Source organism: Phaethon lepturus, unplaced genomic scaffold (assembly GCF_000687285.1).
Source record: "Phaethon lepturus isolate BGI_N335 unplaced genomic scaffold, ASM68728v1 scaffold7992, whole genome shotgun sequence".
NCBI classification, from domain to species: domain Eukaryota; kingdom Metazoa; phylum Chordata; class Aves; order Phaethontiformes; family Phaethontidae; genus Phaethon; species Phaethon lepturus.
In genome coordinates this window covers 70,694-98,557 of record NW_010521181.1, presented here as the reverse complement: position 1 = coordinate 98,557, position 27,864 = coordinate 70,694, and the positions used below count along the sequence as shown (strand labels likewise).

The window sequence follows — 27,864 nt, the reverse complement described above, 5'->3', positions numbered from 1 at the left end:
AAGATTGCATAATGACTGTTTGGCATATCCTACAGGCAAAGGTCCAGAAACCCTTTTTGCTGGCTATAACCTCAATGATAATGAGTGGCACACAGTGCGTGTGGTTCGGCGAGGAAAAAGTTTAAAGTTAATGGTGGATGACCAGCAGGCCATGACAGGTAGCGTGCCATTGTGACTCCGTGTTACTGGGGGGAAACACAAAACAAAAAATGACAGAAGTAAAATGCCTTTATCTGAATGCAACAGATGCTCTTTTCTTTTCTTGGGTAAGATCCAAAATCCATGTCATGCAGCTTGAAATACTGGTACTACAAGTGTGCTGTTACAATTTATATTAATGTTACTCTAACGTTGCTATTGGAATTAATGAAAACCTTCATGCTGACTTAAATTAATGTTTTTATACAGTAATTGGTGAGAAGTCATTTGATACATCACTAATGAGAAGGCAAGTATAATGCTTTTGGCAACACACTAAATTTATACTAAGGTTAAACTCTAAGCCATTGATGTAAGAAAGAATTTCATAAACATTTGAAGGATATTCTGTTGTGTTTTAAATCTTGCATCAGCTGTCCTCAAGAATTAAATGTTAGGCAACAGGTTTTTCTCAAATACTAAAGTAGCAGTTGGGGTGGGAGAAAAAACATGACACAAATGCTAGCAGACGTTAGAAGTATATTCCTATGCGTATATTATCAGAAATCGTAATAGAGAAGACTTTGATTTTGTTCTCTTAAAGATAAGGCTTATATCTGTGCAACAGTCCTGGCTTCTGGCTCTGATTTCTTGCACAATACAGTGTGCCTAATTTTGTATTAGGTATTTAGTCTTTTCCTTTGTTTTTGTGTAGTATTAAATAGCATTAATCATTGGTTCTAAGCTTTGTTAAAATGGTAACAACTTTAATGCTTTTTTTAAAAGGAAATCACCTTCTTTAATAGTCCCTTTTCACCTCAGGAGAACACTGAAGACCATGTCACTGGTAGAAAAATAATTGCTATGTATTCATATAGTTGCAAGAACATACTTTCTAGAATCAGAAATCACCAATATATCTTCTACAGGTGAAGCAAAAATTAGTCTGTGTATGTGACGATGCTTTGAGTCATTCTCCCAAGAAAGTAGATGGCCTGAACCAGTTATTTTCTTTGTGAAAATAAATATATAGTATTAGAGGCACTATACTGAAAAATAGCCTTTTGCTACTTCAACTGCAACTCAAATAATAAGGCTGCTTTGGGGATGTTTTCCAGTTAGAGGAAGCTGTTTAGGCCTGAATAAAAGATAATGTCTAGAATCAAATGCACATTTCCTGGGCTCCTTGTGGCAGATTTCTTATTTATAAATGCTACAGGTTACAAAACCACCAAGAAGTACTGTTTTCACCTTTGAGTGCAGTCTCAACTGCTCAGTGCAGCTTCAGAAATGTTCAAAATATATGTGAAAGATTAAGGTGAAAACAGGAGGTTTCTATCATATATAGTCTAGTCAGGTGAAGTAATAAATAAAGAATGCAGAACTGTAAGTTCTTGTAATAACTCTCCACTGCGGGTAACTGTAGTTACCATCAAATATCATGGTGTCGGCAAATAGCTGAGAGAGTGGAACAGGCTTTCTGGAGAGGTGGTCGATGCCCCATGCCTGTCAGTCTTTGAGGCATTTGGATAATCTTGTTAATAACATGCTTTAGCTTTTGGTCAGCTGTGAAGTGGTCAGGCAGTTGGAGTAGATGATCATTGCAGGTGCCTTCAAACTGAACTATTCTATTCTATTTTAGCTGTTAAAGCTAGTGAGACTTTTCAGTTGCCTCCTGACCAAGCAAAAGTGTTTCCTATGGGTTCAACTTTCTGGTATGACACTTGTATCCTTTCCACACGCCAGTACCTCTATCAGAAGCTGGCCAGCTGACTCAAAATCCCTCTCAGCTCTTCAAGCTGGAAGTTGCCTACATCTGCATAATCCACAGGTGTTTAATGTTCTTCATCCAAGGGGAGAAAGTCATCCAAGTATTATGGAGGGAAAAAGTCTTCCTAAACTCCCTGCAATCATCTGTGTGGCCAATCTGTAGCCTCCTCCATCAGTGAGGAGGGAGCTGTCATGAAAGAAAGAGCTAGAAGGAACTTGGAAGTCTGATAATGTGGGAAATCTGCTTGGTCCCAAATATATTACATTTTCTACATGGAAAATCTTTATTGCCATGTAGTGCTGTGACTTTTTTTTCTTTTTTTTTTTTTTTTGCAACACAGTGTTGTTGCCAAAGCCTTCATGAGCTTAAGTTTCAAATGTACACAATGCAATTAAATGTGTGGTAGCTTTGAATTTCCTAAAGGGGTAGTGGAAGAGTTGTCATATCAGATTGGAATGCTTTTGCTCTAAAGTGCTTAGAACTTTTCTTCAGATGTCCCAACAATCAGAAATGTCGTTAAAATATAACCTAGTAGTTATTAATGTGAAAGGTTATTACAATCTTATAGGGGCCATGAGGAAGAAACAGACTTTCTCCCCAAAATTCCAGCTTCTCCTTGCCAGACATTGTGTTTTCCTTTTTTGATTCTATTACCTATGTCATATATGAAAATACAAACTGTCAGATCCAGAAAGCTTAGGCTGGAGGGGAAGCCATTAAATATTTCAGCCTGACTTTCCATTTTTTTACAGGTTATAAATTATCTCATATTCATCCATGGATTGAGCTCAGTTATCTTTGACAAATGCATAATTTGTGTGTGGATAAATAATATCTTTCAGAATCATAACTAGCTTTCATTGGAAGTCATACAGGTGATTTTGAAATTGTAGTCATCATAGAAGAGTTGAAATACTTGCAGCCCTGATGCAGTTTGTTTTCTGGAAATGTATAGAAAATAAAAGTGGACTGACAGTGGTCACTACAGTTGCGTAATGGAAAGGATACCTAGTTTATGAAGAGAAATTCACTTGGACTGTTGTATGATGTCCCATAGCATTGCAACAGGTAATGCATTTTGTGCACCAACCTGACAAGTTAAAACAAAATAAGCAAAACCTAAAAAACCCAACCTTTGTAAGCACAAACTGCAGTCTCTCTCTTCCCTGCTGTAGTTGCAGACACTGTGGAGCGTTAAGAGACTTCACAAAGTCTCAAGTCCTGTTTAGCATGTTTGTACAACTGAAATGTTAGTGGGAGATTTGGGATGTGAGCCCAGATTCTGGAACTTTTTTATTACTATGCTCAAGAAATAAATACATTTAAGGTAGTGAATGTAGTGAGGATAGTGTGCTATAGGCCAAAGCTTAGTGGATTTTTGCCGTGACATTTATGCAATGCCGTCTGAAGTGATACAAGACTGCAATACATAATGTTCCTCTCTCAAACATGATCTTCAGCTCTCTGGCTGTGATCCAACATACAGCTCTTGGCCTTGAGAAAGTTACAGATTTGGCATTTTTCAAGACAGCTCCCTGGCTCATTCCTGCAAGGAAGAACCCACCTTTGCTGAATACATCAGGGGAAGCAGTATCTTCAGAACTGATGCTTAGAAACAAAAACATCAAGAAGGTTGTCCTCGAGGATTAAGGTGCCTCTTGCAGTGCTCAGCCATGACTGCAGATCCCAGATGCTGATGGTGTTTAATGACATCAGTAGAGCTAGGTCTTATGCAGAATGCATCGTGAAGTTAAGCAAGCTGCTTGCAAATATTTATCATAAATTATTAGAGCACTTGTTTTGTGTGTGGTCTGAATGGTGTTCAAGCTTGCAGACCTATTTTCACTGTAACTTCAGTGATACCTGTATTTGTATCTCAGTGCTGTGACTTAATCTCTTTGTGACTCCATCTCCCTTGGCAAAGCCTGAATATCTACATTCATCTTGCCCTTGTCTTTTCCCTGTTCACACACATGTGCCCAGACACTTGCTTGTAAAAGCTCTGAAGGTACAGCAGTTTAAGCCTCCTTTGGGGCTTTCTGCACCACTGCTAAACACGTCCAGCCTGGGTCAGAGCTCACGCTCTCCTCTTAGAATATTATCGTCAGGGAAGGACAGGAGAAGCTCGGCTTGTCAACAGCTTTGTACTGCAACTGTGGGAACTTGTGTTACAGAGCAGTTTCATGCCAGTATTTATTCCAGCTTGGCTAGGTCTGCTGTTCACCTTCTTTGTACTCCATGAGAGACATGAAACAGCTAGGGAACTGGGGAATCTAGGCCATAGTTTGCAAAAGGTACATTAAGTGGTAAAATTGATTAGCAGTAAAAAGCTGTTTTGTCGTCATACCCATGCAATGTGACTGTGAATCAGCCTTGTGATAGTACTGCCCTACTTTTTTTAAAATAAGCATGGAAAAAAATCTAAGCTCTGTTACAAAAGGGAACTCTTCAGTGGACACAATTTTGATGTGCTGGGTAAGGTATTTAATAATTATCCTAAGAACTTACCTGACATGTACACTGTATACCCTGGCAGTGTTGATCCCTTCCTTCAAATTAGCTATACAGTCAGCAAATCTCAGGCTTTCTGCTGTGCAGAGAGTCCTTGCATGACAAAGAATGACTCAAAGGTAGCTGTTAGGCTTGGTTTTGGCCACCTTTCTGATATAAGCAAGTCCCTTGCTGTTTTCAGGATTACAAGACACTAGTGTACACCCTTACTGCAGGCTTTCTGCTTCGTCCATCTCTTAGGCTCTGCCTCTTTCTCCCATGGTTTATCCCCATGGTATAAAGTAGTTGCTTTTAAGGAAGGCTCTGTCCACCCTTGCAGCACAGGGATTTGCAGCAGGGCCAGCGTTAATGTACCTAAGACAGCTTAAACGGGAATCACAGAATCATTAAGGTTGGAAAGGATCTTCAAGATCATCAAGCCCAATGCCACCATGCCCCCTAAATCATGTCCTGAAGCGTCACATCCACACACATCCTTCCTTCTGCTTGACAAATCATGCACTTCTAAGCAAAACACGTGGAGTAATGTCCCCCAAACTCCTATGCCTCCCTTGCATGAAACTCTAACACTGTAGTGTTAGCTCTGAGAGTTGCCTTTGTGTTCTTCATTTTGTGTTAATTAATTGCACTTGCTTATAGTAAAACGATGTCTGGTGAAGTGTAACAAAAGTGAGTTTGGTAGTTTGATATACTGTGTTGTCGTGCTTCAGTTTAGAAATCTTGCTGTTGGCCTTATACAAACATACTGAACTCAGTGGAAAGGCTCCCAGAAGTTTACTGGAGGTTTGGATGAATTCAAAAGTATCCTCTTTATAGCCAAAAATTGGCCTTGTACATTCTCGAAAAATGTGAAATTGATGCAAATGCTTAATCACATGGTGCTTTCTGACCTCCCATTTCAGATGCTAACATGTGTTTTCTTGTTACTATTTAAAGGTCAAATGGCTGGTGATCACACGCGGCTGGAATTCCACAACATAGAAACAGGAATAATAACAGAGCGGCGCTACCTGTCTTCTGTGCCTTCTAATTTCATTGGGCATCTACAGAGTCTTACATTTAATGGCATGGCATACATTGACTTATGTAAAAATGGAGACATCGATTACTGTGAGCTAAATGCAAGATTTGGATTCAGGAACATCATAGCAGACCCTGTAACCTTTAAAACAAAAGCAAGTTATGTTGCGTTGGCCACGCTACAAGCATATACATCTATGCACCTTTTTTTCCAGTTCAAAACAACATCTCTGGATGGATTGATACTTTATAACAGTGGTGATGGAAATGATTTCATTGTGGTTGAACTAGTAAAAGGGTATGTATAAATCAGCATAATGACAAAAAAAGTCTATTCAAAATATATACAGGAGAAATACAAGGAAAAGTTCAGGATACAAATCTTTGTCTGACTGGACATATATGATGGATGAATGTTTCTTCATGTTAAACTTCATATGCTTTATTGTGACTTTTTCTTTCAGATGAAGCTAGATGCCTGAAAAATATGAAAGTAAACAATAGGTGTAACTCCTGTAGTGTTTACCACAAAGAAGTACTAGTTTGTAGCCTTCCTCTTGTTCTCTCTCTACATACATATGCATGTGTTGGTACATGGAGTGCTTGTTACTTTCCAGAAACTTGAGACTGCATCTCAGCTCACCTAAACAAATGGTGATTACTCTGAATTAAGGTTGCTTTCCCATTTGGCATTCATTGTTGTCTTCCAGTTTTACCAGCACTACTGAGGAGTATAAGGAAATAGAAAATATTAGACATATTAATTAATGCCCCCTTGCTATGTAAAGAAAAAGGAAACTTTTCCAATTTTTTCTCTCTTCCCAGCTATTTACACTATGTGTTTGACTTGGGAAATGGTGCAAACCTCATCAAAGGAAGTTCTAATAAACCTCTGAATGACAACCAGTGGCATAATGTGATGATATCAAGGGATACCAACAATCTCCACACTGTAAAGATTGACACTAAAATCACAACACAGAGCACAGCAGGAGCCAGAAATTTAGATCTCAAAAGTAAGTACAGCAATTCCTGTATAATCTACAGTAAGGGTCATTACAGAATAACCTGAATGAATAATATATGTAAAGTACAATATAATTTTGTAATACCATATGAAATGTTTTATTTTATAATAATTAACATGATCACAAGATACGACATCTCTATGTTAGCCAGGCCGTGCCAGTTTAGTAGTAGCTCTGCATAGTTAGGTACTACTTTAAATGTGTGAAAATGCCACAGGAAAAAAAGTAGCAAATGGTAAGAACGGAGTGGCCCATATATACCAAAAGATAATTGGGGGACTAAAAGAGCTTTAAAATGCCTATGAAAAAAGCTTGATTTTTACATGAACTTAAGTTATGCAAGTGGCATGCAGAAACCACAGCCCAAAGGCTACAAAGGCTTTGCAGAACTGGGGAACATTTTGACCTGTCCCCCACTGTTCAATATTCCACATAAAACCTACCTTTTGTTGAGAAAATAAATACAATGCGGTATTTGGGAATCATAAAAAATCTTGTAAGTAAAGCATTCTTATGTGGCAGTCTTACATGAATCAGTTATAAATACAAATTGCCAGATGTATTGAACATATAAACATATACTCACCTGAATATGTAATATGTTGTAGTTTCAATTGCAAGGTGGGATAAACTTTGTTTTATGGGTCTAAACGTACATTTTATAGGTCCAGCTAGATTCTTAAGATCCATATTTATAAATCAAACTGATACATATGTATATTTTAAAATAAGTAATAGTATTCGTTGTAAGTATGGACTTCTGAAAAGCTGATTTGTATCAGAAGAAAATATCTTGTTGAAAGAATGTATAACTACACTTTTTTAATACTGCCTGCTTAATCAGACATAAGAAAATATGTTCTGGTCATGTGAAAAAGTATCCTGTATTTTAACATTCTTTCTAAAAGTTCTTGTTAGGAAAATCAAAATTTCGTAACAGTCAAAGAAAATTTGATATTTCAAAAGCCAGGGTGTTCAAAGTAGACATTAATATTCCATCAAGAGCTTATTCCTTGCTGGATTTTCTTTTAACTACCTCTGAGTCACATATAATGAGCTGACCTTAGTAATTATTCTGGATTTTGTGATATTTTACATGTTTGCTTCACTTGAAAGTGCTATTAAGATTGTAAGAAAGACTGTGAAAACTGTATCTTGGTACGTCATAATCTTCAATAAGAGCCTCTTTAGCAGAAATGCTTTGTTTATAAATGAAAGCTTTTTGGATGGCTCACACTCCATGCTCAAAATTGTATTTGAAATTTGTGCTGTGTTCTTTCTCATTTTTGCATTCCTGTAAATATGTTTATTGAGGCAATGTAATATTTCAACGTTATTTTTGATACTGTGGAGAAAGCATCCACTTTATTCTTTCACGGTTTTTGCAATCATAAGTACTACTTATGCATATGCTTATATATGTATATGTATTTAGTCTGGGTTTTTTCCAGTATATTAATTAAACATGAGTAGGAAAAATAATCCTGTTAAGAACCGATAACTAAGTTAACACAGTCATTTTATTCTACATCATCTTCAACCTGAATGTGGTGGTTTGGTATGTTGCTTTACTTAAGAAAAGCAAAAAAAGTTTGAACAATGTGCTTAATAAAGGCACTAGAGGGCACTGTTATTTCACTAAAAGCACTGCTTGACAGCGAAAGCTCATCAGCGAGGATAACCTATTAAATCCAACATTCCTTTGTTTTCTTCACTTTGAAAATTCTACTTTTGCTTTACCGTTTTGAAGTAAAACTGTATCCATAGCTGGTGCATTTTCTAACCTTGAATTCCAGTGGAAAAAAACTGAAGAGAATGAAAAAACATACTGAGATTTGAAGCGAGGAAGGTGAATTGTATTAGATGCTAATTTTCTGTAATTCACCACCCAGGAAATGTGGCTAGTAAAAGAATAACAAGCCTGACATATTCAGTACAGTAATATATACAATGCATTTTTCTCAAACTGGTCTAGCATACACAGGTCCTTGACCTCTGTCTTCTCATAGTAAGATGTTTAATTTTATTTTTTTAATGTATTCTATTACATTTTGCTCGGTCAGCTTCCTTAAATATGGCACAGCATAATCATGAGAATTTTTGTTGGATTTTTGGGGGAGTTCAAATTGATATATTTTAGCCAGCAGGCTAAAAAAGGGGAAAAAATTGCCTTTCATTATTTTTTTTCCCTTTGTGTTCAGCTGAAATGCTTTCCTGTAGCTTGTTCTTTTCTATGTCTTATGGTGACACATCTCTGTTATGCTATAAACACACCGTACACTTTACTGATACAAGCCGTTGTGGTTAATTCATTAGTACTAAAATAGTGTAATATTAGCCCTAGCAACAAAGCAAATTCAAAATCATACTTCCATATAGTGATATCAATAATTCTGTTTAACCAAAGTTAGCATTAGGTGAAATACAAATGTGTACAGATAATATAGAATCTGCAGCCTTTCTGAGTAGTTGTAGAGTTACCAGATTTCAGATGCTGAAATCCAAGCTAATCCTGGAAAGATAAATCAATATATGCAGGTTTTTTTCAAATGCACAGTGAATTCAATATGAAGATATGACACAGATTGTGTTGTAGAGCCTGCACAGGATGCCAGTTGTCTGGGAAAGCAGACAGTTGCCATAAAATATGGGAGAGAATACCCACCACACGTTTCCTTTTGGGTATAGGATTTGGCTATACAGCATAGAAAGTCCATTATTACAGGCATGGGTTCCCTGTGTAACCTCTGCTACAATTTCAGTGGATTGGAGTGGATACCTGTGGAAACACATGTATTAAGTTCTCTTAATCATTTTATCTTAATTACAGCTTAATTATTGCTGTAATGAGATGGGTAAATTATAACTTGGAGACAAATAGATGAGTGAAAATAGTTCTGTGTTTGGATTCTAAGAACTGTGTTATTTTTCCTAGCAGAGAAAATTAGCAAAGTGTACTTGGGTGCAGTTCTAGGAGATGACCCATGAAGATAAATGAGTCTTAACAGCAAAGGCAATGCAGCTCAAGCCTGCCAACATTCAGTTACACAGCAAATTTGCTTCCATGTATTTCGTGAGCAAATTCCCTGTCCTGCTTTCAGTATAGCTCAGATGGTTAGCATGGCTACAATTCAAGGTCTTTACAGAACAAAATAGTTGGTTGTAGGAGAATTCTTGCTTGTTGTACATGATGCTGTGCTCTTATGGTCTTAAGGGGTCCGAGTAGCCTTGAAGGGGCAGAAAAATGCGAGTGGAATTGGAATTTGACTTGTAGTCTTGTTCCTCACTGTTGCCAAAGAAAAAAAGTCTCTTCTGTTCAGACTTGTAGGTATTACAACATCTGTAATGTCTCTTCCCTCTCTACATTTCCTTCCTGTGGTGTGGGAAATTGGAGTTCTGTCAGAATTATTTTTTTAATACATATTTGAAGACACATGATCTCCTTTCGAGGAGGAGGAACATCCTCAAGCATAACTTTGTACCCACTTACCTACTAGGGTTTAATCTTCCTTTTTCTTCTTTCTTACAGATATAGGCACTATTTTAATCCCCAAGTTTTCACTCACTTTCTTTAAACAGCAAACATACAAAAACCTACAAGAATCCACTCAGAATTACTGTTAGAAAATTAAAATATTTTAGCATTTTAATTGTTCATAAATTGAAATGAAAAGTTGAAATATTGCACACTCATGGAATGAAAAGCTAAGGAATGCGGCTGTTATTTTATATTTACCAATAAACAGTTACAAACTTTTCTAGGATTTAGTTGTTTCAGTACTTCAGTATCCCATCCCATTACAGATTTTCTAGCTGTGATATATCCTCCAGGATGAACTGCTGTCATCCTAATTTTGATATCAAGCTAACTATATTTTCATTTTTAAAGGAAATCGCAGCCAGAAAAAAAAAAAATCCTACCCAACTCAACATTTATGGTTTGATTTTTTGCTACCTGTGCAGCATTTCATACATCTTTAAGACCTGCTTTTTCTGAACTGGCGTCCATACTTTCACCTTGTCTCACTCTGTTATTCTCTTCCACATTACTTTCCCAAATGTCAATTTTAGAGTCCATTGTAAGTCATATGTCATTTTTGCGTTGTTATATCACTGCATCCTCAAAAAAAGCTATTCATATTAGAGCATACATCAGAAACAACTTCCTTGGATTTCAAAATCCTGTCTGGATCTCTTGTCTGTTTTATTACTGTAGTTTTTCACTGGCCTCTGGCTTCCTCTATTACATTGCGAGATATGGGTGCTGTTGCTATATACATTTGCCTTTTCATTTGCTGTTTTCGCCATTAATGTGAAAACAGCCTAGTCTGAAGCATCTGAAAGAAAAGTAATCATATTAATTTCTGGTATCACCTCAGTGGTTTTGTAAATGTACTTTAAATGTACTTCTTTCATGTGCATAAAGACTCACTTGGCAAGTAATTCATCCTTGTAAACTTTTAATGCAATTAACTAAATTATCAGTAGATCTACTGGTCTAGCATATTCATTGATGATTCATAATAGTCACTTAATCTATTGATATTTCATTTGCCTGTCAAAGTAGGTTTTTCATGCTATACAAAACTGAGCTAAGTTAGTCTTGATCATAAAAATTTCTTGTTCCAGCAAAGGAAATTGAAATTATTACATTTTCATATAATATTTGTCCCTGTTATTTTATATTGAGCCCATTATTATTGTTGCTGCACTATAAGTTCTTCTTTATATTACAAGGTCTATCAATGGCGGTGATCCTTCATATTTGTATTACTAAGAAACAAAGCTTTAAGAAGCACAGAAAAGCATTTTATATAAAAACACAAATTTGCACAAATGAACCAGTATTAACGCTTAAATTTCTCAAATAAACATGCATGAGCTAATTGTAATGACCTTGCCAATGGGCTGTGAACTCTTCACGCAGAAATAACATTTTGTTCTAAATGCAGAGTTGTAAATCCTGCAACACTAAATGGATCTTCCTAATGTGATCTCTTGGAGTAGACAATGGCAAATGCAGCTGTTGTTTTCCTGATAGTCTTGGGAAAGAAGCTTCTGTACAGATGGAAAAATATGGATCTTAAAACTGAGAGCTCTTCTTTGAGACTGCCTGGGTAGCAAAGATATACAGGCAGATTAACAACAGGAGATTGGACAACCTGGTCTAATGCAGATTCCTTTATGCTCCTTTCTTTGCAACTTGTCACATACTGCTTCTAAACAGCTATGATGTCTACCAGGCTGTGAAAATAATTCTGGCAATGCTAAGCCTTTGGAAATTGTATCCAGATTTCCAAAATTATGAGATGGGGAAAAAATTTAAAATCTACTCCAGCACTTCTGGATTAAATAAAAATTAAAGGAAATACTCTAGTGTTTGTGCTGAGCTCTGTGAAGTCAACATTACAGTAGTCTTTCAGATCACTCCATGGTAAGGGAAACTTTTGCTTTCTGCTGCTTCTCCCTTGCTCTTTTCAGTCTCCTACACACATACAAATGTATAGATTTGCCTACATTTCTGCAGCTGTTTGGCATGCAGGTTATTACCATTGCTGATTGTGGAATTCCTTTCAAGCCATTCTGGAATACTTAGTAAAAGTTATGCTAAGGATAATATAGGAAACATGTATGCTCTTAAAACTTACAAAAAAATTGAGATATTTAGTGTCAATACATCCCACTGAACCCTAGCACTGCACTGGCCAAGAAGCATGTCCTAAACTTGTTTTCAAAACGTGCTGCCATAGGTATGAGAGCACCATCCTCACGGATCTTGATATTCTCACCAGGCAGTCCTTTTCTTGCAAAAGAGCTGCTTCGTGTAATATCCTCAGAATCTGGAGGTGATTGTCTTGATCAAAAAGTTGGTAATATTAAAGTTTCCCTCTGCAAACCTACATTCAAAATGAGACCATTTAACCTCTCAGTTTTTTGGTAGCTTCATGTGGAGAATTCCTCACCGTTTGTAAAAAAAGCTCTGCTAAGAGCATGTTGGCTATTGAAACAGAGAATGAGTAAATAATTTCAGAAGAATATCAGTAGGAAGGGAAGTATGAGTATACTATGCCATGAAAATGGCTTCTTCATGAGATTTCTGTCTATTTTTCATGTGTATGCAATGTACAAAAGTGGTCAGAACAGGAAAGAAATGAAGGATGTTTGATATGCTTGAATACCTCACCTCTCACCACAACCATCCCCCTCATACAGAGTAATTGGCATAACATCAATTCTGTGGGAGATGAATTACCAACACACATTTATGTGGCAATTAGATTTTATTATTTACCATTTAACATGCATCACCAACTTTTCTCACAGTTCATTGGACAAGCAGACTGCTTTGGTTTTATATCCGTTTAATCTTTTCCAATACCAGTGCTTTTCATCTAGGTTTCAGGGGAGGAAGCAAAGAGAAATCATGGAATCAGCGAATCATTTAGGTTGGAAAAGACCTTTAAGATCAAGTCCAACTGTAACGCCAACACTGCCAAGTCCACCACTAAACCATGTCCCTCAGGGCCACATCTACATGTCTTTTGACTCTACCACTCTAGAGGTAGACTCTACCACTTCCCGGGCCAGCCTGTTCCAATGCTTGACAATCCTTTCACTAAAGAAATTTTTCCTAATATCCAATCTAAACCTCCCCTGGCGCAACTTAAGACCGTTTCCTCTCATCCTATTGCTAGTTACTTGGGAGAAGAGACCAACACCCACCTCGCTACAACCCCCTTTCAGGTAGTTGTAGAGAGCGATAAGGTCTCCCCTCAGCCTCATTTTCTCCAGGGTAAACAACCCCAGTTCCCTCAGCTGCTCCTCATAAGACTTGTGCTCCAGACCCCTCACCGGCTTCATTGCCCTTCTCTGGACATGCTCCAGCCCCTCCATGTCTGTCTTGTAGTGAGGGGCCCAACACTGAACACAGGATTCGAGGTGTGGCCTCACCAGTGCTGAGTGCAGGGGGACAATCACTTCCTTACTCCTGCTGGCCACACGATTTCTGATACAAGCCAGGATGCTGTTGGCCTTCTTGGCCACCTGGGCACAATGCTGGTTTGTATTCAGCTGGCTATTGACCAACAGCCCCAGGTCCTTTTCTGCTGGGCAGCTCTCCAGCCACTCCTCCCCAAGCCTGTAGCGTTGCATGGGGTTGTTGTGACTGAAGTGCAGGACCCAGCACTTAGCCTTGTTGAATGTCATACAGATGGCCTTGGCCCATCAATCCAGCCTCTCCATGATCCCTGTGTAGAGCCTTCCTACCTCAAGCAATTCACTCCCACCAAACTTACTGAGGGTGCACTCGATTCCCTTGTCCAGATCGTTGGGCCCAATACTGAGCCCAAATAAAGCAACTGGGAAATTGAAAATTGTTGTTGTCAAGAAAATGTTAAACATTTTTGTGTAACAATTTCTTGTTTGAGAATACATGTCATTTGAGAATGGGATTGGTGGGGAAATGGTGGATTTGAACCTAGAGAAATCTAGGGGAATGTTCAGACTTGAGCCACTTATCTTTTGAGTATCTACTTTTGTCTATTGAAAACTGAGCTGCTAAGGACGTTGTTATGTTGTTATTGTTGCTCTTCCCCCCCACCCCCTCCCCACTTTCTAGCACACAGCTTTCCTTACTTGTAAAACATAGGCGTATTTGCGCAAGCATTGAGCAGCTCTGAACAGAGACAAGAAGTGTAACAGGAGTGAAAACTGAGCACCAAGAGGTGAATGCAAAAGCAGAGAGTACATCCAGCAGAGCCGAGATGTAAAACAGAGAGCAGCATAGCAACAGTATGAGAAGAACTTTCTAGACAGAAACACATTTGTACCAACTGCGGAAATGTAGTTATGAGAGTAACATGGTTATGAGCAATGTGATGGAATTGGTAGACTTGGAGATAGGTAGAGCAGCAGGTATGTCTCCAGTGTGGACTGCTATAGAAATTGGTGGCAAGAGAAATCTGTAAGGTGCTCTTCCTGGTGCACCCACCAACGGTGAGATCTCTCTAGTGCTTCTTAATCCTCACTGCCTTATTTCCTGACAGTGTGGATTAGGGTGCAGTGCTACAATGAAACCATAAAAAGAACAATATTGGTCAAGGAAGGAAATATCTTCAAAGTTAAATTCTCTTGACAAATAACTACAGTATGTCCTCTATGCCAACAGGATGACTAAAGAAAACCCACAGTGCCAACGTTTGAGTGCTGGTGATTTTTTTTTTTTTTTTGATACCTTTAATGGGGTATTCAGGGAAGATACTGAAGGCAGTGCAGAATTGGGCTGAAAAGATCAGTTCCTATATTCCTTCCCAAAAGACTGACTTGCTTACCCATAAATTCTGTTTTTGCCTGTAATCGTTTTGCCTTGTTTGATTATCAGAACAGAGAATGGGGAAGACAGAAGGCACCACCTGTCACATTATACAACTGCCTCTTGCTCAAAGTATTTGAAAGGACAGATAACTCAGCAAAGCCTGGACAGGCAAACTAGCTGCCCTTTCCCTTCTTAGGTGAGAGTCTAAAAGTGATGGAATTCATCACTCCAACAGGAAAAATATTTGAAAAGTCTACTTTTCTAAAAAAAAAAAAAATCGCATCAAAACCAAAAGAATTCAACCACAAATCAATACTGAAGCTACAGAATGGACTCTTTGAAGTGAATAAGTAGGCATAAAACACTAAGTTTACACGTTCATGTCTTTCCTCAAGCATCATTGCAAGCGGTAGACAAAATTCAGTCATGCTTGGCTCTAGCACCAAACAGGCCTGTGAATGTGCAGCAAGTGCATATTCTCTACTGTAAAGGGAGATTTGAAAAGCCATATGCTGGAGCGTATGTGCTGCAGAAGCTGTGTGGATGCATCATTTAAGTCTTTGTCAACTGTCCTTCAATTTATTATTGGGTTATGATCACAGCAGGCTTCTTGATTTATTCAAAAAAGAACAATTATATTTCATCAACATTTTTAAAGGATCAAATGATTCTTTTTATATGGAACAGAAAGTAAACATTTAGTCATGAATAATGAAAGTGGGGAGAGACTCTAGAATCACCACCCATCTGCTCTTCAAGCCCAATTCTTTTCCTAAAGTGTGTGTTGAAACCCCACATCTGAAAGAAAAGTCACCACCCTGCTCTGCCTGTTGCACAAAATAAATGGTAGGTGGGTGCTTTTGTTGGAGGGGAGAGAAGGTCGTTAAGGACCAATAGGTTCCTATATTTCATTGAACGTCAAAGGCATATATGACATTTTCATCTGAGACAATATCCCTTGATTCAAGATCAGGATGTCGTCTATTGTGTTTAAGCCAGCTTGTGTGAGAGAAATTTATTTTCACATTTCAGTTGCCTCAAAAATACCATGAGTTGGGATTGCATGGGTCTTCTTATGTTGAGTTCCACCTGGTACTTCATTGTGCAGCTATTAAGGTACTACAAAGTGATTTCTATTGATCTTGTAACAGCAAATCATCTGTTTTATGAAGGACTTGAAGAAAGTGAGAACTTTTTGCTTTTGAGATCAGACTTTCCCTATGGTATTTCTCAGTCTTCATTCCTCTTTGCCTGCCTGAGGGAAGAAGCTGTTATATCCTTGTTCATTTTGAAATAGCATATTTGGAGAAAATTGTGCCTGACACCTCAGCTTTACCACAGCCAGGTGTTTCTTTGTATTTTCATGTGTTATAGAAAGAAATTGCAGAGATGCCTGTTGTGCTTTCAGAACGCACCGTGTTATGCCAAGGCTACCCATCTCTTTCTTGGGTCATAATACTGCTCTAGTACACCCTTGTTTCTAGACATAGTAGTGATTTAGTACAATGTGACATTAGAAAAAAGGCAGAGAAACTTCTTCTAAAATGAAAGAGAAATTAAGAGAATAGCTGAAAGTACAGTTGAAACCAGCAGCACAACAAGAGATGAAGGAACAGAATGTCTGCTTTTGGACATAGTGATGGATTTGAAGGTGCCTTTGTGCAGCCATATAAAACCGTTTCAGGGGTATGTCTTTATGGGTTATGAAAAAGCCAAGCCACAATTCCTGCTACTGTTTTATTTTCTAATTTTTTTCATTCATACACAGAACCATATTTGAATCAATGGTGTTCAAGGAGTGAACACCAGATACGTACAACAAAACATAGAGATTTCAGAGAGTAAAGAAGCCTAACTATATCCTGGTTAAACTACTTGATCCCGGAGCAATATTTACATGTTGCTGTTAAGTTACAAACATGTGGCTAATAATTCCCCCTCTATTCATGCTTGAAGTCAATGGTAGTCATTAAATTAAATGAGTAGTTTTTGCCCCCAGCATGTATCACGTAAGAATTCTTGGGTGTGAACCTGAATCAGGAAAGGAAGAAAATCTATGGGGTGACCTGTCAGCAATGTCAGTAGTGCCAAATAATAAGATAAGATACTTCTGATACTTATTCAGAAAACAAATAAATAGAACAGCATCTTCAATTTTTATTTTACATTTCTTTGGTTTAGCATTTACAAAGTTCTTCCTTTGAAGAAACATAGAGACTTGGGATAAAAAAAGATGAGTTATTACAGAAGGATTTGACAGTATTTGTTTCACCAACAGTTGTGTGTGACTCACTGTTGTGTGGTGTTCTATGTGCTTTTTCATAAGTGTGATTCCAGTACCGAATACATTGAGAACTTGAGTTCCTTTATTAGCTAGCAATGTGTTTCTGTGTTAAATTCACTTGTTCCTGAAAGCACAAATCAGATCTCAGTCAGAAAAGAGATAGATAGGTGTAAATAGCAAAGATCCTGTTGGAATAAATGAAGGTCTTCATTACCTGTAAAAGATATAAATTAAACCCACTAAACGCTTTTCTTGTCAGTGCTTATGATATAACTGACCAGTACTATTATTGCCATGATTTATAGGTATAGCTCTGGAAGCGCTGCCTTCCAGTTGATTCCTCTGACCTGCCATGAACGTGACAGTGAGAAACACTGTAGCATACTTACTTTTTTGGCCTCAGAAGAATTAAGAGAGGAAAAAATCCTCCCTCTCTAAATAATAGGGGACTACTCTGTGTACTGACTCCTAATATAAGAAAGAAGAGAGTTGTGAGATTAAGGAGTACCTGCTCTCAAATAAAGTGCTTTATTTGAAGCTTCTCCAGAGATCAGAAGGAAACCTTGGAGCACTCTATTCCCTCACCCATTTCTTCACTTCCTGCTACTTTGTTTATGCCAGTTGACATTGTATGTATATTGGTATTTTCCTTTACAAATTAAGGAAAGTCAGGATGGTTATGAAAAACAATGGAGACTTTTTCAGGACTACATTTAAAAATAAACTTTAGAAGAAAATACATGCATGAAAGGTAACAGCTGAACTTTAGTTCCAGAAACTATGGTTAGCGCTGCAATACAAGTATATCCCTTTCTATATGTACTTTGTAAAACGCTCACTTGTTGAAAGAAAGAAAGCAGAAGAATTGCATTTTCCATTGTGCACAGCTCCTGAAATGGTCACACATTTTCAGTGGTAGCAGTATTGCGATAGTATTGCATTTAGGCTGCAGCTAGTTTAGATAGTGTCGTGGTCTCATATTACTGATCTGATGAACTGTGATACCTTAATGAAATAACTTACATGTAATTCATAGAGGTAAGTAGGCAGATACACAACAAGGGATTAATCCTGTTTCAGAGTGCGTAACAGTAGTAAAGCTGTACTTACATAAGAAGTGGAAGAGGGGAGAAAACCTGAGAATTTGTATCATCCTATGTTGAGTCCTCTCATCTCCTTTAGTGGGAGTCAGAACAAGCTTTATCTTTTCTGAACGTCTGCTAATGCACATTCAATATACAAATATTTTCATTAACAACACTTTCTGCAATTCTGTCTTGTCTGAATTTCTAATGGATTGAGTTTTGTAGGAAACTACTTCTTCATTGAGATGAACATGAAAATGAAGCTTATGATTAACTGAAATAAAATGAGCTACGCAAAACATTTGTGATGGCAGGTATGAAAAAATAACCAAGTGAAAAAATGTAAATAGCTTTTAAAAAAAACAACCTATAAGCCAAAAAGCTGAGGTTTAGTTCTGGAGCCTATCCTTTAATAAAATTTTGTCTCTGAGAGAAAGTATGGTTTTATGCCATCAGCAGCAAAATCAAACCACATTTGATATTAAATCTGGCAAAGGTTTAGCCCATAGTCGTAAAAAAATACTTGTATATACTTTATAAAAGGCTAAGTCTAATAATCAGTATGGCTACTCAATACATATGATATGTATTAGTGTAGTGTATTAGCTACTACAGAAGCAGAACTCAAGGTATTTTGAACATCAACAAAGTTAAAATATTACCCAGAACATGTCTATGTGAAAACTGTATCTTGATCAGTTCTAATTATAAGTAGTCTTAAGGAACTGTAAGTATACAGTAGAGTTACAGTTTATTTAGACCCTACTTGATGTATGGTACTTCTGTGTGTGTGATACCTATCTGAGAATATTCCAGTGTATAATTTCAGAAGCAAATATTCTGAGTGCAGGTTCATATGCTGGCACACTGACCTGGACTTCTACTAGCCATTCACTGTAACTGACAATTGCTCTATGACTGTATATAGCAATCTCCGTATGCCTGAGGGGTGGATCGTAGGAATTAGCTGGGGATCAGTTTGAAAGTTTGTGGTTTTAAAGGTTTAACGAATCACAGAATAAAAATGGTTGTTTACACGGTATACATGTTGGGAGGTTTAAAAAAAGGTTGCATGTGTCATGTCCTACAGACCAAGTTCAACCATTTTAGCATAGGTGTGATTTTCTTAGTATTGTTCTCTGGACTTTCCTTCTTTTAAGTCCATTGGAATCAGTTGAGATTAATTATCTCTCTATTCTGAGTTGATGATGACTGAAAGCACAGAACTCAGGGAAACCTGGAAGAGTTTTACTTTCTAGATGTTCCACATGAGAAAAAGATGAAGAACCTTTATCATGAGGCAAGAGTTTCTACTTTGTTTCCAGTGCAGTTGGTTAACAAATACAGAAGTTTTTCTGCTGTGAATGAATTACATCACATTTGTGGGAACATATGGATCACCATATTGAAATCTGTTATGTCTAATATCATGCTTCTGAGATTTATACTGTATCTCAAAGCACTGGAGGAAAGCAATATCTTATTTTTCAAATTATCTATGTGGGGTGGAGAAAGCTTGAGGTTTCTTAGTGTGTGATGCTATAATGCTTGCTAAGACTTTTGGTTGGATGGCTTATAAGATAAATAATACGCATGTTCCTAAGCTTTTTATCACCATTTCACTAATTCCAATACAGTTGAGTTTTAGGGCTGGTACGTAGTGACTAAAATTTTTTCACAGTCTGATAGTCATTTGCTTGTTTCAGGCCTTTTCCTTGCAGGCAAACTGTAAACCATTGCAAACAGCAGGAAATTGCCCTCCCTTGCGAACAAGCAAGTATGCCAGGGGAACCAGGAAAAGGTGTGACTGCGGCTTATACCGATAAGAGGGAGATTAAGGTTAGCCACATGGGGTAGTGATGATAGCTAGTACATTCGAAGTTCTGTTCCTATAAAACCTGCCTACAAAGCCTGGTAAACACTTAGGAAGTGAACAGTTTTGAATTTGAGGAGATCCAGAAACTCTCTTTGCTACACCCTGTAGCCTAGGCTCCCAAATCATCCGGACTGGGGGACATACAGGAAAGCACAATGTAGATTAGAACATATATTCAGATAATCTATTGAAAATTTAGGCTAGCGCAAAACATGTCATCGGTGAGGATTTCATGCATAGGTAGAGTAAGAATTTTGTCACTGGGTGATACCTGAGAGTTGGATGCTCCCATAAGCACCTTCCTTCAAACAGGTTCAGTGCTTCTCAGAAGCTCAGATGATTCTCTCCCTGTGTCCCTAAAGGGGCTTGCCTGGAGGCATGCTCGGAGTTTGCAAAGATGGATGATTTTTCTGAGTTAGGGGATAACTGAGGGGGACAGTAAACTCATGCAAGAAGTAGGAAACGGTGTTTTTACTCCTTTCTGCCAGTGACTGAAGGAATCAAGCACTTCTTGCCTGCCAGGAGAAGGACTGAAGCTGTGTTCACGCTGAGCGTGCTTCCCCTCTGTGGCCAAGCAAAGCTCAGATTCATTTCTGTAGCACGTCATGTAGCAATAGGCATGGAACGCACCCAGTTAAACCTGTAGTCTGACGCTTACGGCACACTTTAGGGAGGTAGATTAGCTTGAAAGATCACTGTTCTGCCCACCATAGGCGCCAAGCACACGAAAGAAAGGCACAGCCTGAATTGTTATAAAACAAAAAAGCAACCTGACCCTTGGTGTTTAAGAGAAAAGTTATAGTTACGTCCTTGCAAAGTAAGTCTCAGAGCTATGAATTACTCAAAGGAAGCAAAGCACTAGCTTTCAGTCCTGTGTAAGTTGCCTCGGGTTCATCAGAGCAAGCTGGTTTTAATATGTCTGTCATCAGAATTAATTTTGGCAATAAAATTCTGTTTTCTCAGTGTGCAGATTGCCATTTTAAAGGCATGTAATTCCCCCTGTTCCCACCTGACTGACACAGAGTATGAATTTTGGTGGGGATAATCAGTCATATTCCTAAGTTTCTCCTTAGATGTATCCCCAAACCCTTTATTTTTTGGTGTGCTTGTAAACGCATGATTCTGGATATATGGACTTTAGGTGGATCTTGGTGCTCTGCTTACTGCCTTTTATCTCAGTCTGCTGGAACCATAACTGGGATGATCTGTGGTCAGGTTCCCTGAGTAGACTAACAACATGCAACAGTGCTAGATGTGTTTCTAGATGGAGATTCTGTGACTGAAACCTTATCTGTGAAATAGATGCATGTTTCCTGTATATATGAGCTGGCACATAAATAACGTTTCCAGGCACTTCTAAGTAATTAGTCATATAAATGTGAAGTCTACATACGCATTTGAAAAAATATAGTCCTGCAATGTCTTTTCACATCATATATGAAATCAGTGTTTTCTTCCACATTTATTTTGAAGAATGTTTCTCTGAGATACCTGTCATTCAGCACAAAAAGTCCAGAAGATCAAGCAGGTCACAGATTCTACAGGTTTTTTTCTGTTATCTAATATTTATTTCTCCTTAACAGGTGATTTGTATATTGGAGGAGTGGCCAAAGAAATGTATAAGTCCTTGCCAAAACTGGTACATGCAAAAGAGGGTTTCCAAGGCTGTCTTGCATCAGTTGACTTGAATGGACGGCTCCCTGATCTAATCTCAGATGCTCTCTTCTGCAATGGGCAAATAGAAAGAGGATGTGAAGGTATTAAATATGCTGATTTTTTTTTTTATATCATAGTGAAAGCATTGTGAGACTCCTGCAGAGTTTTGTTGAGATGTACACTTCATATGTAGAGAGACTATATTTTACCTGCTTGTAATTGATCTTGTTTGACCCTTTCTTATATAAAGACTGCATTTTTTATTAGTATTATGGAGACAAGCGTGTGCCTGCCCTACAGCACAGGGATTGATCTGAGAACATGAATTAACTTTTTTAAATGTATGATGTGGATTCCATTCTTCTCCAGTGGCAAGACATTTTGCATGTACTTTGTTTGTTTCTGATGCATTTTAATTAAAGATAGAAACAATAACAATTAGCTTCAGTGAAGGCCTTTGTATCTTCCTAACACTTAGGCATTAGCTAATGCTGAGACATTAGCTTATTAATTCCATTTTTAAAGCAGACATTTTGAGTTTATTAATTCAAGGCTAATTTATGAGACTGTTTGAGATCCATCTTCCATCTTCTCTATTTTTGCTCACCCCTGAGGTTTATATTGTCATAAGTCTACCTATCTGAAATCAGTAACAGCCAAATGTGTTTTATTTCAGTTTTTTATGTCTTTATTGACTCACCTGGAGTCAATGGGTTATTATGGAATTTAAGTGAGGACAGAATTAGAAGAGGTGTATTTATAATTCAGGGGTGTCAATCTATAGCTATTTTTCCAGATGTCATTTAATCCTACATTATTTTTACTATGATTTATGGAATAATTTTAATCATTCCTCTGTCCCTGCATATATATTTTATTCATGTGATTTTGTGGCTATGTTCAATTTTATGTGTTTTCCCCTCTCTCAAGTGCAATTCTTCCCTGGACAGAAAAATGTGTAAATGACACTGTAGAATTTCAAGTTGGAATCTTGATAATTTTGATATCAAGTTTGTTGAGTTTGTAAACAGACATTGTAAAAAATCCAAGCAGAGCTGGGGAGTTTTCTCAAGCTTCATGACATAAAGCTTTCTGGTGGATAAATTCTGTCTCTTCTTTTGTTGTGCCTACAGTATGTTTGTACAGGGGAACTTTTTTGTTCTTTACATGCTACCTTTAGTTAACAGTATAAATTCTATTGATAGCACATAGAAATATGTAAAATTCACAACTTATTGTTCTGCAGCTTTAGTGTCTATTTATTTCTATCAGGAATGGAAAAATATGTATAAATTAGTTTGTTACTGGGTTTAGAAAATTAGATTCTGCTTTCTGAATGACGTTAGCCTGCACCATCCCTTCAGAGAGTCAAAGTATGCCTTAATTCCATTATGTATTTCCTAGCTTCTTTTGAAATTATGTAATTTTCTAAATGAATTTTATGTACTTCAAAGAAATATTGCCACAGGCCTAGAGTGAGAGTTCACCTTTTAAACCAGTGGCACAACTCAGCTATCTGTGAATTTAATAAAGCTACAAACAATTTAATAAAGGCTGTACAAATATTGTCCTTTTTGGTGGAGAGTCAGCTTTTTCCAACACCAAAATCATCTGATGCAAGCAAAATGGTCAAACCAGATGTGCTGCCTGGCTCCCAGAGAACTGCCTCATCAAAAGTCTTTTGCCTGCAGAAGGAAATCTTTAGCAGCGTGGAAAGAAATATTCCCTTCCAACCTTTCTGCCTAACCCTTGCAAGTTAACTCTTCTATCTCACTTGTTTACAAGTCTTCCCGTCTGACCCATCCGTCAGCCTTTTCTCTGCAGACCATGGATCAGATGTACAAAAAAATGTGCTGAAACCTAAAATATTATTTAAGTCACTTGCAAGTTTTGCTGCCTCCTAAAAGTCTCTCGGGTAGAAGTATGCCTGGAGCTGCCTATAGCTCTGCTGCTGTGTACAGAGAGGACTGTCTCCATCCTTACAGAGCCGAGCAGTTGTGCGTCTATCTCATGCTGCAGTGGGGTGCGTAAGCTCCAAAGAGCTCAGGACACGCAGCAGGAGTAATTTCAAAACAATAAGTATTAGTCACCGCCACTCTCAATCCAAAAGACAGCTGGCTGTACTGGTGGGTATATCTCCTTTGTTTGCCTGCTGCAAACTCTTTCCTGAGAAGTGAGGCGCTTGGATTTGATGTTCTTCAGACTCTTATAGAATTGGATTCCCCACCTTTATGGTATTAAAAAAAAACCTGGGGTGAAAGCTCTTTTTCTCTCTTCCGTCAAACTGTGAAGCCATGATGTATTACTAATTAATTTTAGCTGTTAGAACTTTGTTCTTAAAAGGTTGATATTTCTCAATAACCTCACTGTCATAAGTGCACGTTAAAAATTCCTTCTTTGGAACATTTTTTGCAAATCCACGTACGGGATTGCTGTGGCAAGTTGTAAGGCTTGCATTTAAAAGTTTCAGCCAGAGGCAGATAGTTCTGCCTGTTCTGCCTCTGTTCTCTATCACTGAGCATTGAATATAATTTAAACTTGGCTGAATCCGCCTTGTTGACAAATTTTCAATGGCTAGAACAGATAGAAGCTAACAGCTAGAAACATAAATATGCTAACTAGCTCTTCAAATTATTGCCAGTAACCCCCAGAGCCAGGTTGTAATTGTCAGCCCTGTTTTGCTCTAGTCAAATCCATTGTACTTTCTTTACACACTTTAAATAAAACAGAACTATAAAAATTACAGAATGATAAAAAAAATACTTTTAATACATTGAGGAGGACAATGCATTGTGTGCCTACATGTGCATATATAAGATAATATAATTTGTGTATTAAATGAACTATATGAAAAGTTTCAAAGTATTAACATATGTGAAGATTCTTCGTGGTGAGACATGGAATTTGTTCTTGCAATATATAGTAAAACATTGTACATGCTACTTAATAATGCTTTTTGTGTAATACATAGCATGTAAGCCCTCACATAAGACAAATGTAACTGAGAGACCAAATGCAGTCAATTAAAAAGTCTGCAGTGTAGACTGAATAAATTAGAATATTTAAATAAAATGTGAATCAAAAAGTTAGTGCTTGAGAAAAGCGTATTACAACCTTTTTACTAAATAGCTTAGTTCTGTAATATATATAGGAAAATATGAACCTGTTATGGTAAATATTATAGTATTTACCAACATTAAACAGTCCTCTTCTGTTCTTTTTTCAAAAAAAGCCTACTTTTTAATAAATTCTTACATGTAAGCTACTCTTGATGTCAAATTTTTAATGACTGCTATAGATAAGCAAAAACTGCTAAGAACTGCTAAGATTTCATAAAAAGCAAAATACCCTGCTTTTTAACAAGATCCTATCTGTATTTTTTCCAAATATGTGTGTTTTAACATGAGCTTTTTAAAGTGCCCACAGCGTCTTGCAGTTTGTATGCTTTGAAGTCCTTGTGACTTTTGCTCTACTTTTGCAAAGATGAGGAAATTTAACATTGCATAACTAAAGTGTAAATAAATGCATGAATATATAACATTTAAACACCTACGGATATTTTCACTTCATCTTTGTAAAGTTTCCGAGTAGCAGAATCTGGTGAGAAAAAAATGTGTCTTGTCTTGTCAGCTACGGGATTCTGTCATTATAATCCCCAGCTCAAGAAAGGGTGATGTAATGCCCAAATGTTTAAACTTCTGGGCTCAAGATTCCAAGAAAAGGAAATCACTATCCTATGTCTGCCTACTGCAGTCAACCAGCTATGGGTTGTAATTTTTTTTATTATTATTGTTGTTGTTGTTAGTGTAATTTGAACGGGCGAAAAAAGAACAGTTAATAGTTTTGCCAGAACAGGGGTGCAGCATACACTACCCTCGTTCTTAATCGCGCTGGTGACTGTTCAGACCCTGGTTCAGAGGTGTGCTTAAGCAGTGCTTCATTTAAAGCAAGTGGCCATTGAACTGACTTAAATCGTATTGACATTGATTTTTCTAAAATACCGGCGAATCAAAAGGATATCCCACACTGAGGTCTTTGAAGGAGCTGTAATGTGAAAGAAGGGTTAAGTGGATTTCTCTCTGCAGGATGATTTAGGATATTTATATAATCTTTGGACCAGTTTTGCCCTGTCATCAATGACTTGCAGTGGGAGTTTCAAATGGATATCGGTGTGTCTTTTCCAAAACAATTTAGGAGAATTTTATAATCCCAGAACCAATTTTTTCCTGGTATTGTCAAGAGTCAGGGTATGTGTATGTGAGCTCATAGTCATCTGTAGTTCACGGTCTGTATTTCAGTCTTCATTCACCAGTCACGAAGAAAGGGCTAGAAAAAAAAGAAAGACCAGAGATGATGACAGTGCTAATTATTCTTGAATTCAGTGTATCTGAACATGACAAATGGCTAGTCAGGATTCAGCCATGCATTTACTCTGCTAATGCATTCATATCTATCCCAAGGAAGAAAAAAAAAACCTTTTAATTTTCCTTCATTACACATCATCAGCTCAATTAACCATTATATTTGTAGTAAAATACTGGCAAATTACTGCTTTCTTATTTTGGCTTGCCTGAAGATTTATGGCTATTAGCATTAATTTGTTTGCATTATATGGCATTTCTTTCTCTCTTTAACAGCAGCATGCACTTTACTCTGAATGGTTTTTTTCTGTGTTTGCTGCCATTTCAATATTGCTTACTAACATTTAATATATTTTGCTTTTTTGTTTTGCTGACAAAGTTGCATTGATGAAAGCTGATTTGCAAGGTAGATAGCCCTGTGTGTATTAAACAAGACTGAAACCCCCAATGCACAGTTGGATTTCTGCAATAAATGCTCTGTATGTTTCAGAACTAAAATGTGTTATTTTATTTCAGATTTGTCTTTCACACCTCTAAAACAATGAGCTACATGAACCTTCATTTTCCAGCATAGCTTGCATAAAGGCTTTCAGTCTTGAATATGTTTGTATAGTGATTGCTTTAGTGCTTTGATCATTCCTTTTCAAATTTCTTTATATTCCAGTAGTCTAGTTATGAGTCCAGAAATAGAGTAGCTTTGTTTTTCATGCATATGTCACATTTTGGCATGCCAGTTCATTAGTAGTCTGATTTTCTGCATTTCCCCTTAAAAAAAGGAACCTGCATGGGATCCCTGAAGCATGTGAATCGGTACTTGCCAACATTCCTGACAAAGAATCCCAAACTCCTCCTAATTTCAAACCTAAATAATTTGAAATAATTTGTGGGGTTAAAAGCATTGTATAGTACAGCTTCATTTTTTTTTTTTATTTTGTTTTGTTTTGTTTTTAATCTTATTTTCCAATCTTTACTTTCATCTCCCAGAGCTTTGCTTTCTGTGGCATCTGGCTTTGCTGTTTTTAAATGTATTTACAGGAAAAATAATACTGAATTTTTTTAGAAAACATTTAGCCAGTTAATGGTCTGACATGAGATTAACAAATAACTTGCAACAAAGTTAACACCATACCTGGAATAACTCTGCTTCAGTTTGTGCATTCTTATGTGTTTGACATATCAATATTAAAACTAAAGAAAAACACCGTTTTAATATTATGTGCTGCTACAAAGTCAGCAAGTTTATGTGCGTTTTACTTGCTAAACTCTTTGCTCGTTTGATTTGAGATATTGGCAGCTAGTTAATGTGATCCAGTGAGCAATGCCTTACTTTGGAAGACAAGGTGCAAGTCCTTTTTTGTATGTTCTCATCAGGCCCCAGCACAACATGCCAAGAGGATTCGTGCGCAAACCAGGGAGTGTGCTTACAGCAATGGGATGGATTCAGTTGTGACTGTAGTATGACCTCCTTTAGTGGACCGTTATGCAATGACCGTAAGTACACTAAAAAAAGGCTGATCTGAAAGCTCAAGAGCTTTAAGGCAATATTTCAAGCAAGTGTCTGAAGCTTTATATTATTTTAATATCGTATATTTAAATGAACTGGCAAACCCTGTGAAAATCTGTAAGCCTTGTAGGAAGAACATAACTAAAATATATAGTATAAATTTTGGACAATGTGCAGTATCAAACACTGACAGAATTTGGTTTTATTACACTTGATTGCATGTCTAATATACTGATCGTTACCAGTTTGATATAATCTCTTTCCTGCATAAATGTTACAAATAGGTTTTTTCTCCTGATTTGAAAAGAACTTTTGC

The 27,864-nt window shown here is 37.3% G+C and overlaps 1 protein-coding gene across 1 annotated transcript; it reads left to right on the top strand.

Annotated features, from left to right (window-relative positions):
* Positions 1-35: 35 nt before the first annotated feature.
* On the top strand, positions 36-27,535 carry LOC104616422 (neurexin-1-like; the record flags this gene model as incomplete). Its single annotated transcript, XM_010281427.1, has 5 exons — positions 36-158; positions 5,357-5,738; positions 6,266-6,456; positions 21,611-21,784; positions 27,416-27,535. Coding segments are annotated over 5 exons (990 nt in total), but the record flags the coding sequence as incomplete, so codon positions are not given.
* Between the last annotated feature and the right edge of the window lie 329 nt (positions 27,536-27,864).